The sequence below is a fragment of the Dryobates pubescens genome, chromosome 7 (assembly GCF_014839835.1).
Source record: "Dryobates pubescens isolate bDryPub1 chromosome 7, bDryPub1.pri, whole genome shotgun sequence".
In the NCBI taxonomy this organism is placed as follows: domain Eukaryota; kingdom Metazoa; phylum Chordata; class Aves; order Piciformes; family Picidae; genus Dryobates; species Dryobates pubescens.
Window position 1 is genome coordinate 41766272 of NC_071618.1, and position 14465 is coordinate 41780736.

At 53.4% G+C, this 14465-nt stretch overlaps 1 protein-coding gene and 2 non-coding genes across 3 annotated transcripts; all 3 read right to left on the reverse strand.

Moving 5' to 3' along the window:
* Positions 1-6105: 6105 nt before the first annotated feature.
* On the reverse strand, positions 6106-6241 carry LOC128897357 (small nucleolar RNA SNORA31). The gene has a single exon (XR_008462351.1). It is a non-coding gene; the product is annotated as a small nucleolar RNA SNORA31 (small nucleolar RNA).
* Positions 6242-7333: 1092 nt separating this feature from the next.
* Positions 7334-12678, reverse strand: TPT1 (tumor protein, translationally-controlled 1). The gene is made up of 6 exons (XM_054163136.1): positions 12544-12678; positions 12097-12170; positions 11458-11648; positions 10651-10756; positions 9677-9793; positions 7334-7555 (listed from the first exon to the last, which is right to left on the reverse strand). The coding sequence occupies exons 1-6, from the start codon at positions 12569-12571 to the stop codon at positions 7553-7555; spliced, it is 519 nt and encodes a 172-aa protein (XP_054019111.1). The 5' UTR covers positions 12572-12678; the 3' UTR covers positions 7334-7552.
* On the reverse strand, positions 7626-7758 carry LOC128897356 (small nucleolar RNA SNORA31). The gene has a single exon (XR_008462350.1). It is a non-coding gene; the product is annotated as a small nucleolar RNA SNORA31 (small nucleolar RNA).
* Positions 12679-14465: the final 1787 nt, after the last annotated feature.

Consider the following 14465-nt stretch of genomic DNA (forward strand, 5'->3'; position numbering starts at 1 on the left):
GGGGGGGGGGGGGGAGGTATCCAATGCCTTGGGAGGTTTGACAAACAATTCTGACCCCTTATGCATAAGCCACACGTCCTGATTTTGTTCAGATCCTTTCTGCTAGAGCTGTTTCAAGTCTCTCTCTACAGATGGGCTTCCTGATGGTGCTCAGCTTTCCACAGCATGGAGTGTCCAGTTCCTGAAAGGTGGAGTGCTGAGGCTGTCTGAAAAGCCAAGTTGTGTTCCAGGGACACGTGCTCTCATTAATACCACCACTGACTCCTGCCTCTTCAGGCTCTGCCAGCAGGACCCAGCTTGTGGACAGCTGCAGGAGATAGCTGAGGATGCTGACAGGAAACCAGGAAGTCAGCCTTCATGTCTTGCCATGGTACATTATGTGCTCCCCCAAACCAGCCAGACCCTGCACACATGCTGTTCAAGTCCTCTGGAGACTTGCATCCACAAGTGTGTAGGATGACAGCTATTGCTTTTCAGGAGCTGGGCTCCTCTGCTGCATTCTGGGGAGTTTGGGCAGCTAAGGGACCTGGAAAGTTTAGGTCAACTTCTGCTTTCATAGAATCATAGAGTCAATAAGGTTGGAAAAGACCTCAGAGATCATCAAGTCCAACCTAGCACCCAGCACCTCAGGACTACTAAACCATGGCACCAAGTGCCACATCCAATCCCCTCTTGAGCACCTCCAGGGATGGTGACTCCATCACCTCCCTGGGCAGCACATTCCAATGGCCAATCTCTCTTTCTGGGAAGAACTTTCTCCTCACCTCCAGTCTAAACTTCCCCTGGCACAGCCTGAGACTGTGTCCTCTTGTTCTGGTGCTGGTTGCCTGGGAGAAGAGACCAACCCCCACCTGGCTACAACCTCTCTTCAGGTAGTTGTAGAGGGCAAGAAGGTCTCCCCTGAGCCTCCTCTTCTGCAGGCTAAGCAACCCCAGCTCCCTCAGCCTCTCCTCACAGGGCTGTGCTCAAGACCTCTCCCCAGCCTCTTTGCCCTTCTCTGGACACCTTCCACTGTCTCAATGTCCTTCTTAAACTGAGGGCCCCAGAACTGGACACAGTACTCAAGGAATACTTTGTCTTGCTCCTCAGTTGATCCTCTAAAGCCATGCAGAATGCCATGCAGTCCTGGTTTAACTCTGCTGTAATCAGCACCCCAAGTCCAAGTGACTGTGCTGGTTTGGAGGGAAATTGTTAGCTTCAATGGGATGCTCAGCAGGATTAGCTTACAGGAAGGTGTTTGGGATCTGCTTCTGCTTTTGGTGTCACTTGAGTGTGCTGCTTCACAGTTTGTCTTAAGTTGAGCCAGCATAAATGCCAGGTAACCTCAGTAATTTACTGCTCTGCAGAGTGCCTGTGAGGTAAAATAGCCTCTGCTTAGGATGAGTGGAAGCTGTACCAAGCACACCATTTTAGAGGGGGGTTATGTTCTTCACCAAAAATTGGGTCAGAGGAGACCTTCTTGCTGTCTCCAACTCCCTGAAGGGAGGTTGTAGCCAGGTGGGGGTTGCTCTCTTCTCCCAGGCAACCAGCACCAGAACAAGAGGACACAGTCTCAAGCTGCGCCAGGGGAGAGTTAGGCTGGATGTTAGGAAGAAGTTCTTCATAGAGAGAGTGATTGGCCATTGGAATGTGCTGCCCAGGGAGCTGGTGGAGTCACCATCCCTGGAGGAGTTTAGGAAGAGACTGGATGGGGTGCTTGGTGCCATGGTTTAGTTGATTAGATGGTGTTGGGTGATAGGTTGGACTTGATCTCAAAGTTCTTTTCCAACCTGATCAATTCCATTCCATTCCTGTGGTAGGAGAGCTGACAGCACTGAGGGAGGGAAATGAGACCAACCTGCCCTGGCCTTCACACATCTAATTTAAGGTGGGGTGTTTTTTATTCCAGAGAGGCTCACATAAACCCAGCATAAATTCCTGCAAAGCCTTCCTCCCCCCAGCCAAGCCCAGCCTTATGAAGAGGTTATTTATACCCCAGTGATGGGAGAGGCTGCAAGCAGCAAGGGCTGCATTTGTGCAGGGTCCACCAGACCAGGCACCCCAGCTGTGAGGTTTTCCTCCTTTCCAAAGCTTCCTAGTCCACAGTAAGCAAGGTGGCCATGAAGATGAAACCCTTGAACCTGTGGACAGCTGCTCTCTTACCATTTGGCTTAACAATCAGGTGGATTTACAGAGGTCAAAGCACTCTTGGCCCCACCATGAGTGAACACGTTGCCAGGAGGTGGCTGCCAGGCCGGGGCAGATGAAGCTGGTGGGTGAAGGGCTGTGCTGATGCCCTCAAATGCCATTTTGCTGGCAGCTTTACCAAGCAGCAGCAGCAGCTGAAGGCAATTTTATGGCTGCAGGCTGCAGCCCTGCTTTGATTGGAGAGGCTGAGGGTGCCTGACTCAGGTGCAGACCAAAGCTGGGGAGGGGTTTGGAGCACAGCCCTGTGAGGAGAGGCTGAGGGAGCTGGGGTTGCTTAGCCTGGAGAAGAGGAGGCTCAGGGGAGACCTTCTTGCTCTCTACAACTACCTGAAGGGAGGTTGTAGCCAGGTGGGGGGTGGTCTCCTCTCCCAGGCAACCAGCACTAGAACAAGAGGACACAGTCTCAAGCTGCACCAGGGGAGGTTTAGGCTGGAGGTGAGGAGAAAGTTCTTCAGAGAGAGAGCTGTTCACCATTGGAATGTGCTGCCCAGGGAGGTGGTGGAGTCCCCATCCCTGGAGGTGTTCAAGAGGGGTTTGGATGTGGCACTTGGTGCCATGGTCTAGTCATGAGGTCTGTGGTGACAGGCTGGACTTGATGATCTTTGAGGTCTCTTCCAATGTTGGTGATTCTGTGGTTTAGTTGATCAGATGGTGTTGGGGGATAGGTTGGACTTGATGATCTCAGAGGTCTTTTCCAGTCTGGTCTGGTCTGGTCTGGTCTGGTCTGGTCTGGTCTGGTCTGGTCTACTCTACTCTACTCTACTCTACTCTACTCTACTCTACTCTATTCAGACAGAGCTGTAGGTAAGGATGAACCCCAGCCCCTGAGCCAGACCATGCAGTGGGGTTTTGCTAGCTGAGCATCCACAGTGAACAGGGAGGGAGCACCCAGCTTTACATGGCCTTTTCTTGACTACTCTACTGCAAAGACTTTGGGAGGCTCATCCTGGAATCCTAATCTCATTTTTTGGACAGTCCCCATAAAGATCAAGCAGCTGCATTGCTTTGGCAGGGCTCCCAGCATGCCCACTCCCTGCTGAGGATCACAGGGACAGGGGGCTGCTCTGTGATATGCTAGCAATGCTTCCTTCCACTGCTGCTGGGCACAGAGAGGGAGGAGAATCCCAGCTGTTGGCTTCCAGGAGAACAGGAGGGCTGCAGAGAAACAATAGCTCATCCTTTTCCTCACCACATTCAGCCTCATGGGCAGGGTTGGTATCACACACCAAAATAGTCTAAAAGGGCCTCCTAGGGTGTTTGGCTTCTTTCTGCCAGAAGTGGAAGGTTACAAATGCAGCTCTGATGCCTCAAACACACATCAACATCCTGCCACACTCCTGCAGAATGCACTTCAGGGCTGCCAGCATTTGCTAGCACTCAAAAAAAGCTTCCTCCAGGTTCCCAGTCCTGACCACAGCTACTTGGCTGTGATCTTTGCAGCTGGAAGCTCTTGTGCAGCTTCATCCAAAAGGCAGCCAAGGCACAGAGACCACAAACCACAATGTTTGCACCCCCAGCAATGGCTCTGGGGCTGGTTATGGCAAAGACTGTCAGGCTTGGGTAGGTTTTTCCTCTTACTGAGGCATTCATATCCAAGCTAAGTGAACACGGCATTTAACTGCTAGTCTCCCACTGCAGGCTAGTAGCAAGATGTTTACTTGTTGGCTGGTGGAGGGTAGAACAGCCCAGTTTACACCAGCTTCATGCAGGGGAAGTGGCTGCAGAGCAGCAGTGCAGCTGGTGATCCACAGGAGCAGAGGGAGGCTGCACCTGAGAAAGCAGAGCTATCCTCATAAAGACACCAGTGCTGTTCCCTAAAACCATCCTCCCTATGTAGCTGCCCCTGAAACCTGCCAGGGCTGCATGAGATTGAACACAGCCAAGTGCCAGGTTCTGCACACTGGCCACAGCAACCCCATGCAGTGCTACAGGCTGGGGTCAGAGTGGCTGAGAGCAGCCAGGCAGAGAGGGACCTGGGGGTACTGGTTGATAGTAGGCTGAACATGAGCCTGCAGTGTGCCCAGGTAGCCAAGAAGGCCAATGGCATCCTGGCCTGCATCAGGAATAGGGTGGCCAGCAGGAGCAGAGAGGTCATTGTGCCCCTGGACTCAGCACTGGTTAGGCCACACCTTGAGTCCTGTGTCCAGTTCTGGGCCCCTCAGTTTAGGAAAGAGGTTGAGCTGCTGGAAGGTGTCCAGAGAAGGGCAACAAAGCTGGGGAGGGGTTTGGAGCACAGCCCTGTGAGGAGAGGCTGAGGGAGCTGGGGTTGCTCAGCCTGGAGGAGGCTCAGGGGAGACCTTCTTGCTCTCTACAACTCCCTGAAGAGAGGTTGTAGCCAGGTGGGAGTTGGTCTCTTCTCCCAGGCAAGCAGCACCAGAACAAGAGGACACAGTCTCAAGCTGTGCCAGGGGAAGTTCAGGCTCGAGGTGAGGAGAAAGTTCTTCACAGAGAGAGTTGTTAGCCACTGGAATGTGCTGCCCAGGGAGGTGGTGGAGTCACCATCCCTGGAGGTGTTCAAGAGGGGATTGGTTGTGGCACTTGGTGCCATGGTTAGTAGTCATGAGGTCTGTGGTGACAGGTTGGACTTGATGATCTTTGAGGTCTCTTCCAACCTTGGTGATACTGTCAGCCATTCAACCCCCAGCAAGGATGTGTTCATCATCACAGAATGATAGAGGCTGGCAGGTACCTCCAGAGATCAAGTCCACTCCCCCTGCCAAAAGCAGGATCACCCAGGGCAGTCTGCACAGGAATGCAGCCAGGTGGGTTTTGAAAGTCTCCAGAGAAGGAGACTCCACAGCACCCCCAGGCAGCCTGTTCCAGGGCTCTGTCACCCTCACTGTGAAGAAGTTTCTCTTGATGTGGAGGTGAAACCTTCTGTGTTCAAGTTTGTATCCATTGTTCCTTGTCTTATGGTTTAGTTGATGAGATGGTGTTGGGTGACAGGTTGGACTTGATGATCTCAAAGGTCTTTTCCAACCTGGTTAATTCTGTTCTGATGCCTGTGCACCACCAAAGAGATTGGCCCCATCCACTTGACACCCACCCCTGGGGATATTTATGGCCATGCTCTCAAGCACCTCCTTTTCAAAGCAGCACCTCGTCTGTAGGCAGCTGCCACACAGCAATGTGCTCCAGGCTTGTGCCCAGCAGTGCCAGCCCCAGGCTCAGGAGCCAGGCAGGGGGAGGAGCTGTCCTCACTCCCACACCTGCTCTGATCAGTTTTAAACACTGACTCACTGCAAGTGGGAGGCTGGGGTATTGGGGGGGGGGGCACATGGCCATATCAGCAACTCTGAAAGCAAGTGCTCTGCCCTTCTTTGAGGGCTGCCAGGTTTGAAGTGACCACAGGAAGGGTGAAACAACAGCCTCACGTGGCCCCAATCAAACCAACCCTCTGCAAGGAAAGCAGACTTGGCTCCCAGGGAAGGCTGAGGAGCCTTAATTTGCATTGCTGAGATTACATCCAAGTTGTAGCTCATCCAGCAGCACAGCTGGCACAAGAGTCCTCAGTGGGAAAGCTGAGGAAGTTATGTAAATGAAGAGCCCACAGAACTAAAATAGGGTGTGTTTAGACCAGACAGGAACCTCTGAGATAACTGGAGCACGCTGTGCTCCCACCTCCACAGACACTATCTCACTCCTCCCAGCCTGCTGCAGCATCTCTCTCCGCCCCACAGACACCTACCTCCACCTCAGGCCTTCAGCACTGGGGCCAAAAACGACAGCAAGGATGCCAAAACCTTGTTGGAGGCCCAAGGCCTGACAGATCACCAAGTGGGTCACACCCTCCCCTTTCAGGCACCTGAGCCCCCTATAGCTCTGCCCTCACCACGGTAGGAGCCAGGTTAATGATTTGCAGTCCAAGGCAACACAGTTACACACAATCACGTTGGCAGCAGCAAGAGCTGGGGCTGTGTTTGTGTTCCTTCATTCAATCCAGACTGCCACAAGGTCAGGCAGGCAGAAAGCGCGAGGAACCTGTTACTGTTGCATCTCAGCAAGAACCCAGGCAGCAAAGGCCGTTTGCTCCAGGGCTGTCAACCAGATGCCTTTCCTCACCACACAGAGGCAACAGAAATCTCACCCCTAGACACATACCTGCTTTGTCAATAAGCCTCAGACAGGGTGAGGCCATTCTGGCACTTTCTCTCCAAGCACAGAAAACCTCCAAATCCAGCAGCTTCAGCAAGCTCTCACCTCCTGAGGAGCTGTCAAAGGAGCTAGTGCCACAGCCAGGCTGTGTGGGAATCATACAATCAACAAGGCTGGAAAAGACCTCAGAGATCATTTAAGTCCAACCTAGCACCCAACACCTCAGGACTAACTAAACCATGGCTGCAAATGCCACATCCAGTCCCCTCCTGAACACCTCCAGGGATGGTGACTCCACCACCTCCCTGGGCAGCACATTCCAATGGCCAATCTCTCTTGCTGGGAAGAACTTTCTCCTCACCCCCAGCCTAACATCCCCTGGCACAGCTTGAGACTGTGTCCTCTTGTTCTGGTGCTGGTTGCCTGGGAGCAAAGACCAACCCCCAGCTGGCTACAACCTCCCTTCAGGGAGTTGTAGACAGCAAGAAAGTCTCCCTTGAGCCTCCTCTTCTCCAGGCTAAGCAACCCCAGCTCCCTCAGCCTCTCCTCATAGGGCTTGTGCTCAACTCCTCAGCCTCATTGCCTTTCTTTGGACACATTCAGGTATCTCAATGTCCTTCTTAAACTGAGGGGCCCAGAAAGCCTAGTCACTTCACCCTCCCCACAATCCTCCCAGTAGCCAGGGGCTCACAGTGATGATGTTCCAGCACTCAAGTACCACACACTGCAAGTTGTGTGGATTTGGTATCTCTTCCAAAGAGAAGTTGAGTCTGGTCAATCACAGGGGATGAAGGTGGCCCACTCCCTTCTGACAACATTTCTGGGGCTTTGCCTTACTGACCTCAGCCTGCTTTTGTGCTCCATGGCTACAGGTGGAACCTGCATGACCTATCTGGAGGTAGTCAAGTTGCAGGGTGCTAGGATCAGGCTATGCCACTGACACTTACACCCAAACCTTGGACAAACCTTGCCGCAGCCTCTCCTGCAAGCCACCCGAAGGAAACACACCGGACCAAAAGGCATCTCCTAGAATGGGTTTAAATGAGTTTTTATTTTAGACAACCTACATGACAGATGGGTGGTTTGGTTTTTTTTTTTTTCCTTTCAAATAATGCCTCCACTCCAAATCAGGGTCAAAAAGAAGTGAATAAAGCTCAAGATGACATCAGTCCAGTTGTTAAACGTTGCCGATTCCTGGTGGTGTGCCGATGAAGAAGAAACAGCAGCCAGCTATGAAGACAAGGGATCCAAAACCATAGTGCTTGATTTGTTACTGAAACAAGAGGAAGCAAGTGTTAGTTCAAGGGCAGGACACTCACAGCACATCCCCCCCCATACCTTATCTGTGTATTCCCCAATTCAATCTGAGCTGCCACAGGCAGAGGCAGGCAGAAAGCGCAAGGAAGTTTACTGTCGCATCGTAGTGCAAACCAGAGAGCAACAGGAAGAGTGCCCTTGGTCTATCAGAGGATGCTGACCACTTTTACCCTGCAGAGCAACTGCCACCAGCTGCTGAGCAAGCCAGGCAGGGTACTCAGACTCTGTTTTGGTCACTACACCACACTTCCTATTCCTCCTCAAATAAAAGCTTGTCCTAAACCAGGTACTAAAGCTTACAACAAGGTACAGGCTGTCTCTCCTTAAAGCTGGAACATTTGTCCTGCTCTTCTTTTACTCCACTCTGAAGCAGCTGTAGTTACCCAAGTTACACAGCAAAAAGGTCACTCAAGTAGGGGTGCACACAAGCTCCTGCTCTGAAGAGGGAACTTCCAGCTGAGTGCCTGTTCCAGGGCCCATGGCAGACAGCACCCTGCAGTCAAGCTGCAGGAGGTGCCTGGAGGAGGCTCAGGGGAGACCTTGCTGCGCTCTACAACTCCCTGAAGGGAGGTTGTAGCCAGGTGGGGGTTGGTCTCTTCTCCCAGGCAACCAGCACCAGAACAAGAGGACACCATCTCAAGCTGTGCCAGGGGAGGTTCAGGATGGAGGTGAGGAAGAAGTTCTTCCCAGCAAGAGATTGGCCATTGGAATGTGCTGCCCAGGGAGGTGGTGGAGTCACCATCCCTGGAGGTGTTTAGGGAGAGACTGGATGGTGCCACGGTTTAGTTGATTAGATGGTGCTGGGTGATAGGTTGGACTTGATCTCAAAGGTCTTTTCCAACCTGGTTAATTCAATTCTATTCAACACAAGTGTTCCTTTTGTTGGGCTACTGCTCCACACCAGAACTTGGTTCATCTTTACATGACTGGCATAGGAGAAAGCCTGTAAGAGGCTTTACAGATAAATTTAGATGTCTAAAAGCAGGATTGGTAAGTCCAGTGACAGGGCAGAGCAAACTAGTGATCCCATGCTGCTCATCTGCAGTGAATTCCACAGCTCTCCAAAGAATTCAAGTGCTGGGATTCAAATACTGCTTCCTTGCAATCTAATTCCAACAGAGCACCAAACAAAGCAGACCACAGGAGTTGCCTGAGCTCAGGCAGCTGGAAATGCCAGGCAGCATGAGGTTCAGCACTGTCAAGTATTCCTGTGTTCACAGATTTAGGGCAGTATTTAAACATTAAAATCATGGCCAGGAGGATCTGCAGAGGGCTGGAGCACCTCTCCTGTGAGGACAGACTGAAGGAGTTGGGGCTGTTCAGTCTGGAGAAGAGAAGGCTCCCAGGTGACCGCATTGTGGCCTTCCAGTGTCTGAAGGGGGCCTCCAGGAAGGCTGGGGAGGGACTGCTCAGGATGTCAGGTAGTGATAGGACTAGGGGGAATGGAATGAAGCTGGAGGTGGGGAGATTCAGGCTGGAGGTGAGGAGGAAGTTCTTCCCCATGAGAGTGGTGAAGCCCTGGAGTGGGTTGTCCAGGGAGGTGGTTGAGGCCCCATCCCTGCAGGTGTTTAAGCCCAGGCTGGATGAGGCTGGGCCCATGGCAGGGGGGTTGGAACTAGCTGATCCTTGTGGTCCCTTCCAACCCTGACTGATGCCATGATTAAAACAAAGACAACAGAACGTGGCTGTGTAAGGGAATTCAGAATCAACCCCCACAAGAGGCATGGCAAAGAGGAAGTGCTCCATTGCAGTGGACATGGCCTTTCATCTAGTAGTTCAGAAGCATTACCAACTACAGAGGCCTCACCAAAGCCATTCTGCCTGCATTTCTCAGCCATGAAGTCACCATGAATCACTGCAGTGCAATGCCATCCCCTTTTGGGGTGAGCATTATGCACGGGCAGCCTCGGCCACTCTGTGCAACAGAAAGCAGCACTCAGGCTGCACTTACATCAACTTTTGAGTTTTCCAACTGATAGCTGTTTTCAACTTGTAAGAAGGACAGGCCAGAACAAGTGATGCAGAGGAAGTGCTGTGGCATAGCTGGTGCTATCACCTGGTTTGGGTCAGTACTTACACATTTCTCGATTTCCAAGCCGTCCTTAAAGAAAATCATATAGGGAGTGACACCATCCTCACGGAAATCCAGGAGAGCCACCATCCCATCTGGATTCATGTTCTCTCCTACAAAGAACTTGAGACACATGTGACAGACATTTAATGAGCAGAAGAATCAACAAGGTTAGAAAAGACCTCAGATTATCAAGTCCAACCTAGCACCCAACACCTCAGGACTAACTAAACCGCGGCTTCAAGTGTCTCTTCCCATCCCCTCTTGAGCACCTCCAGGGATGGGGACTCCACCACCTCCCTGCGCAGCACACTCTAATGGCCCATCTCTCTGGGGAGAATTTCTTCCTAACATCCAGCCTAAACCTCCCCTGGCACAGCTTGAGACAGTGTCCTCTTGCTCTGGTGCTGATTGCCTGGGAGAAGAGACCAACCCCCACCTGGCTACAACCTCCCCTCAGGGAGTTGTAGACAGCAAGAAGGTCTCCCCTGAGCCTCCTCTTCTGCAGGCTAAACAACCCCAGCTCCCTCAGCCTCTCCTCACAGGGCTTGTGCTTTAAATAGAAAGTGCCTTTCTATTTAAAAAAGCAAAAACATCTTCAACTTCCATTTGAAAAGTCTCCCTGACCAGTTGCCAGGATTTTGCTTTCTGCAACTTGTCTATTTTAGTACCATATAACTTCACCACACTGCTGCTAACGGTAGAGTAAGGCACAACAGAGGCCAGAGTGAGCCACCTTTTGAGTCCTAAACTCCATGGCTCCTGAACAGTGATACCTTCAAACTAAGTCAACTACAAGACCCACAAGCTGAAGTGCAATCCCTGGACACTGAAGAGTATTTTTCTCCTCCCTGACTCTCAGAGCCTGCAATACCCTGAGAGGAGAAGTTAAATGCCCTCACAAACAGAGCCCTCCAAATTGAACCCACTGCAGCTTGTACCACTGCAACACTGCTCTAAGGTGATGGGAGTGTCATTACCTGGTAGTTTTTGAAGTTAGCAAGGATGTGTTTGATTTGTTCTGCAGCCCCTGTCATGAAAGGCTTTACTCTCTCTGGCTTGTGTTCCTCAAGTCGTGCTTTGATTCTGGAAGGAGAAAAACCACTCTCAAAACACATTCTGGTTTAGTAGCTTCACTATACAGCATCATACTATGGCTGGGAGTTACTTGCAAGCTCTTGGATTTTGCTGCCTTCCCCTCCCCTCCAAGCTCCCAGACTTTTAACTTCATTCTCTTAATGAATTAACACACCAGCACCTGGCACTCAAATTCATTTTAGGTACAGGCTAGTGGTGGACAAAAGTTGGCCAGCCACCTTCACAGCACTGAAGGTGCTCTCTCTCTCTCTCAGCATGACAAAGTCTTTTCACCTTTAGTGCTAGCTGAATTGTTAGCAACAGAAATGATACCTTGAACTAGCAACAAAGAAAAATCCATTCACACACATTAACTGTCAAGTTAGAGGAGCTTCCAGCTCCTCACCCCCTTCCACAGGAAGGTTTGGCACAGAGGAAGAGAAAAGAAAACCACAAGGTTACATATAGTTATCTGCAGCACATGATCAGGTTCTACCCCTCAGCCAAGATAAACTTCAGCTATTCCAGTACCCATTCTTTACAGGTCCAGTTCTGCCAAGTGTTAAGGCATTACAGCAGTTCACAGCCAGTTTGGCACCTGCAGCAGAACTAACACTTATCAGAACCAAAGTTCAACACTGCTTTCAGAGTGCCAGTGACCTAAACCTTTTGCAGGCCCCACTTAGAGAAGAAAGCCTCCCAGCACTTACGCCTTCATGTAGTCCTTGATGTACTTCTTGTAGGACTCTTTTGTAAAGCTGGTTTCTTGGAGGTGGTGGTTTATTACTATATCAACACCAGTTATGACCGTGGCTTCTGTTCCATCTCCCTCAGGACCTTCAGCAGAGGCATTGCCACCAATTAGAGAGTCATCAATTTGACCCTCTGTCCTGGTGACCATCTAGATTTAGAGACATCAAAAAACTTAACGGCTCTGCAAAAAACCTTGATGCTAACGCTCTCACACATCTATGACCTGACAGCAGGGCACGACTTCAGAGCCACCGTTTAAGTGCAAGGAACCTGACTGCAGGCCAAACACAGGTTTCTTAAGCCAAGTTCCTCTCCTGGTGCCTGACCAAAGCTTCGTTTACAACGTCGGCACTCCAGCTTGGCTGCCCCGGGCCCTCTCATGTCCTACTTAGCAGCGGCCGGCCCTGCCACAGCCATAGGCCGCGGAGGGTCCTTTCCTCTCGGGCCCCTCGCAGAGAAGCCAGCCCCCCTCTCCCCAAGCCCCGTCCGCTCCGCCACCGACCCGGCATGCCGGCTCCACGCAGCGGCCGCGCTCTGAGTCACAGCTGCGGGGCCTGCCTCCCCCCGCCCTCCCTCGGGGCAAGCGCGCCACTCACCTTCCCCTCCACTTCCAGGCACAGGCCGTTCGCCACCTCCCGGATCTTGTAGATGTCCGAGAACATCTCGTCCTCTGCGGGGGAACAGACACACACACACGGGCGGTCGCCGCCGCGTTAGCCTGCGCCTCCCCGCGTCCAGGCCCGCCGGCGGCCCGCATCCCCTCATCGCCCTTCTCGGCTCCGCTCCGCCTTCCCGTCGGCCCTACCTCCGGGCCCAGCGCTCCGGAGCGGGGCCCGCAGGCTGGGCCCGGGCACTGCGGTCCTCGCCCGTTCCCCTCTGCCCCCCCGCACCCGGCCCTGCCACCAGCACTGCACATGCGCGACAGGGCCAGGCCCAGCAGCAGGGCCCAGGCCGCAGCCAGCCGCTTTCCCCCACCCTACCGACCCGGCAGCCGCCCTCCCAGCCTTCTCTCCCCCTCCTCCGCGTCGCCCCGCCACCCTTACGGCTAATGCAGTCCCGGTAGATGATCATGGCGGCGGCGGGGGAGCGGCGGCGGCGCGGCTCTCTGCGCAGCGACCCAGGAGCGGACGGGAGCGAGGCGGAAAAGGCCGAGTCAGCGCCCGCCCGAGCTCATATAGCGGGCACGTCCCGGCGCGTCATCGCGCACGCGCGCCCTCCCCTCCCCCGCCCCGCCCCCTGCGGCGCCCCCGCGCGGCCGCCGGGCGGGAGGCGGCGAGGAGCCGCCCGAGGGGAGGCGCTGGGGGCCGCCCGCTGAGGCGAGAGGGGTTCGGCGGCGCAAGCCGCTGCCCCGCACGGCCCTGTCGGCGGGAGGGCGGCTGAGCGCCGCTTCCCCCTGCGCCGGTAAGGCAAAGGGAGGCGGCAGTCGAAGGCCAGCCCTCTCTGCCCTCAGCTGAGGGCCGGAGGGGGCTGCGACCGTGGCGGGCGTTGCTATGCCGCGGCTGGCGGATCGCCCAGCGGCTTGCGGTGTTCCCTCTCCTGATGTTTTTTGTGCGCCGATATGGGCGTGAGCCTCACTCTTGCGCTCTGGCACAACATCCGTTTGTAAGGGGAAGCGCGCCCGGCCGTTGGCAGGCGGCTGCGGGCCGCGCCGCTCCGCGCCTCGCCCCGCGGCGGGGGCTGCCGGCGTGTCGTGTGCTGCGCTCCCCCCGGTAGCAGCTGCTCCGGTGGGCATCGGCTTGGCCTGGCCGCCCCCAGCCGCGGCCAACGGCTCGCTGCGACCGCCGCCTCTGTAAGGACTGCGGCCGCGGCGGCTGCCGAGCCGCTCCTCGCACCTTGTGAGGGCTGTGACACGCGTTGGCTGCCCCGGGTGCTGTGCCTTCGCCTCAGAAAGGATTTTCCCCGTTGTTACTTATTTTTATTATAGCGGAGAAACTGTTACGAAGCTGATAGCCTCTCTTGTTATAAATCCCTCGGAGAACAGAATTAACCAGGTTGGAAAAGACCTTCGAGATCATGGAGTCCAACCTGTCACCCAACACCATCTAATCGACTAACCCACGGCACCAAGCACCCCATCCAGTCTCCTCCTAAACACCTCCAGCGATGGTGACTCCACCACCTCCCTGGGCAGCACATTCCAGTGCCCAATCACTCTTTCTGTCAAGAACTTCACACAGCCTTTAGTTTCTTTCGTTAAGCTACGTTTATGTTGACTCAGGACTCCAGCGATGGCGACTCCGCCACCTCCCTGGGCAGAGACTTGAGTTATGTTCAGAGAAACTACTTCTGTGCTCGCAAAAGGACTATTTGGGGCAGGTGTGCTTTTCTTATTTCTTTTCACAGACAGTGAGATAAAGCCCAGCAGTCAGGGTCGAGATGAAAGGCAGAAGGAGGGTGACACCCGGCTTTCTTTTCCTCCTTGGCACGTACTTTTCTTCAGCAGCCTCCTCGCAGTTGAAATAATAGCTGACTTCCCTTGAACCCTGGTTCTTAAGGGACATTGACAAAAGGCTTTCAAAAGACCTCACGGGATCCTAAAACGCTTAACGCTGCTAACGATCCCGGTCTTGACAGAGCCATCAGGGCACAGGATACAATTACCTGTCCCTCACCCTCCTCAGGCAGTAAATTACTCATTACTTTCTTTGTGTGTGCCAAAGGAGCTCCCGTTTTATCTCCTCCTCCCCTGCTATCCCTTCCTTTCCTGCAGATATTCAGCTATTCCTGCTGCCTACATAATCTAATCACATTTATAAATCATCTGCTGGTTTTCACCTTCAAGATTACTGCTGCTATTTCAAGCCTGAAGAAGGGGCTTCTGCCCAAAACCTTATCTGTTGGTTTTTTTTGTCTCAGGGGCAGCAGACCTGACAAAAGCCTCTCTTTTTTACCGACTGCAGGAGAAGAAGAGCAACTTACATCCTCAGCAGTGGGCTGAGTGAGGAGAGAACATTTGGCTCCTGCT

Coding starts and splice junctions, on each gene's coding strand:
- TPT1 (XM_054163136.1), bottom strand. CDS start 12,571: ATGATCATCTACCGGGACTGCATTAGCC. Junction 10,757..11,457: donor ATCAAGGACTACATGAAGGC/GTAAGTGCTGGG, acceptor TTCTCCTTCCAG/AATCAAAGCACGACTTGAGG. Junction 9,794..10,650: donor CTAACTTCAAAAACTACCAG/GTAATGACACTC, acceptor ATGTGTCTCAAG/TTCTTTGTAGGAGAGAACAT.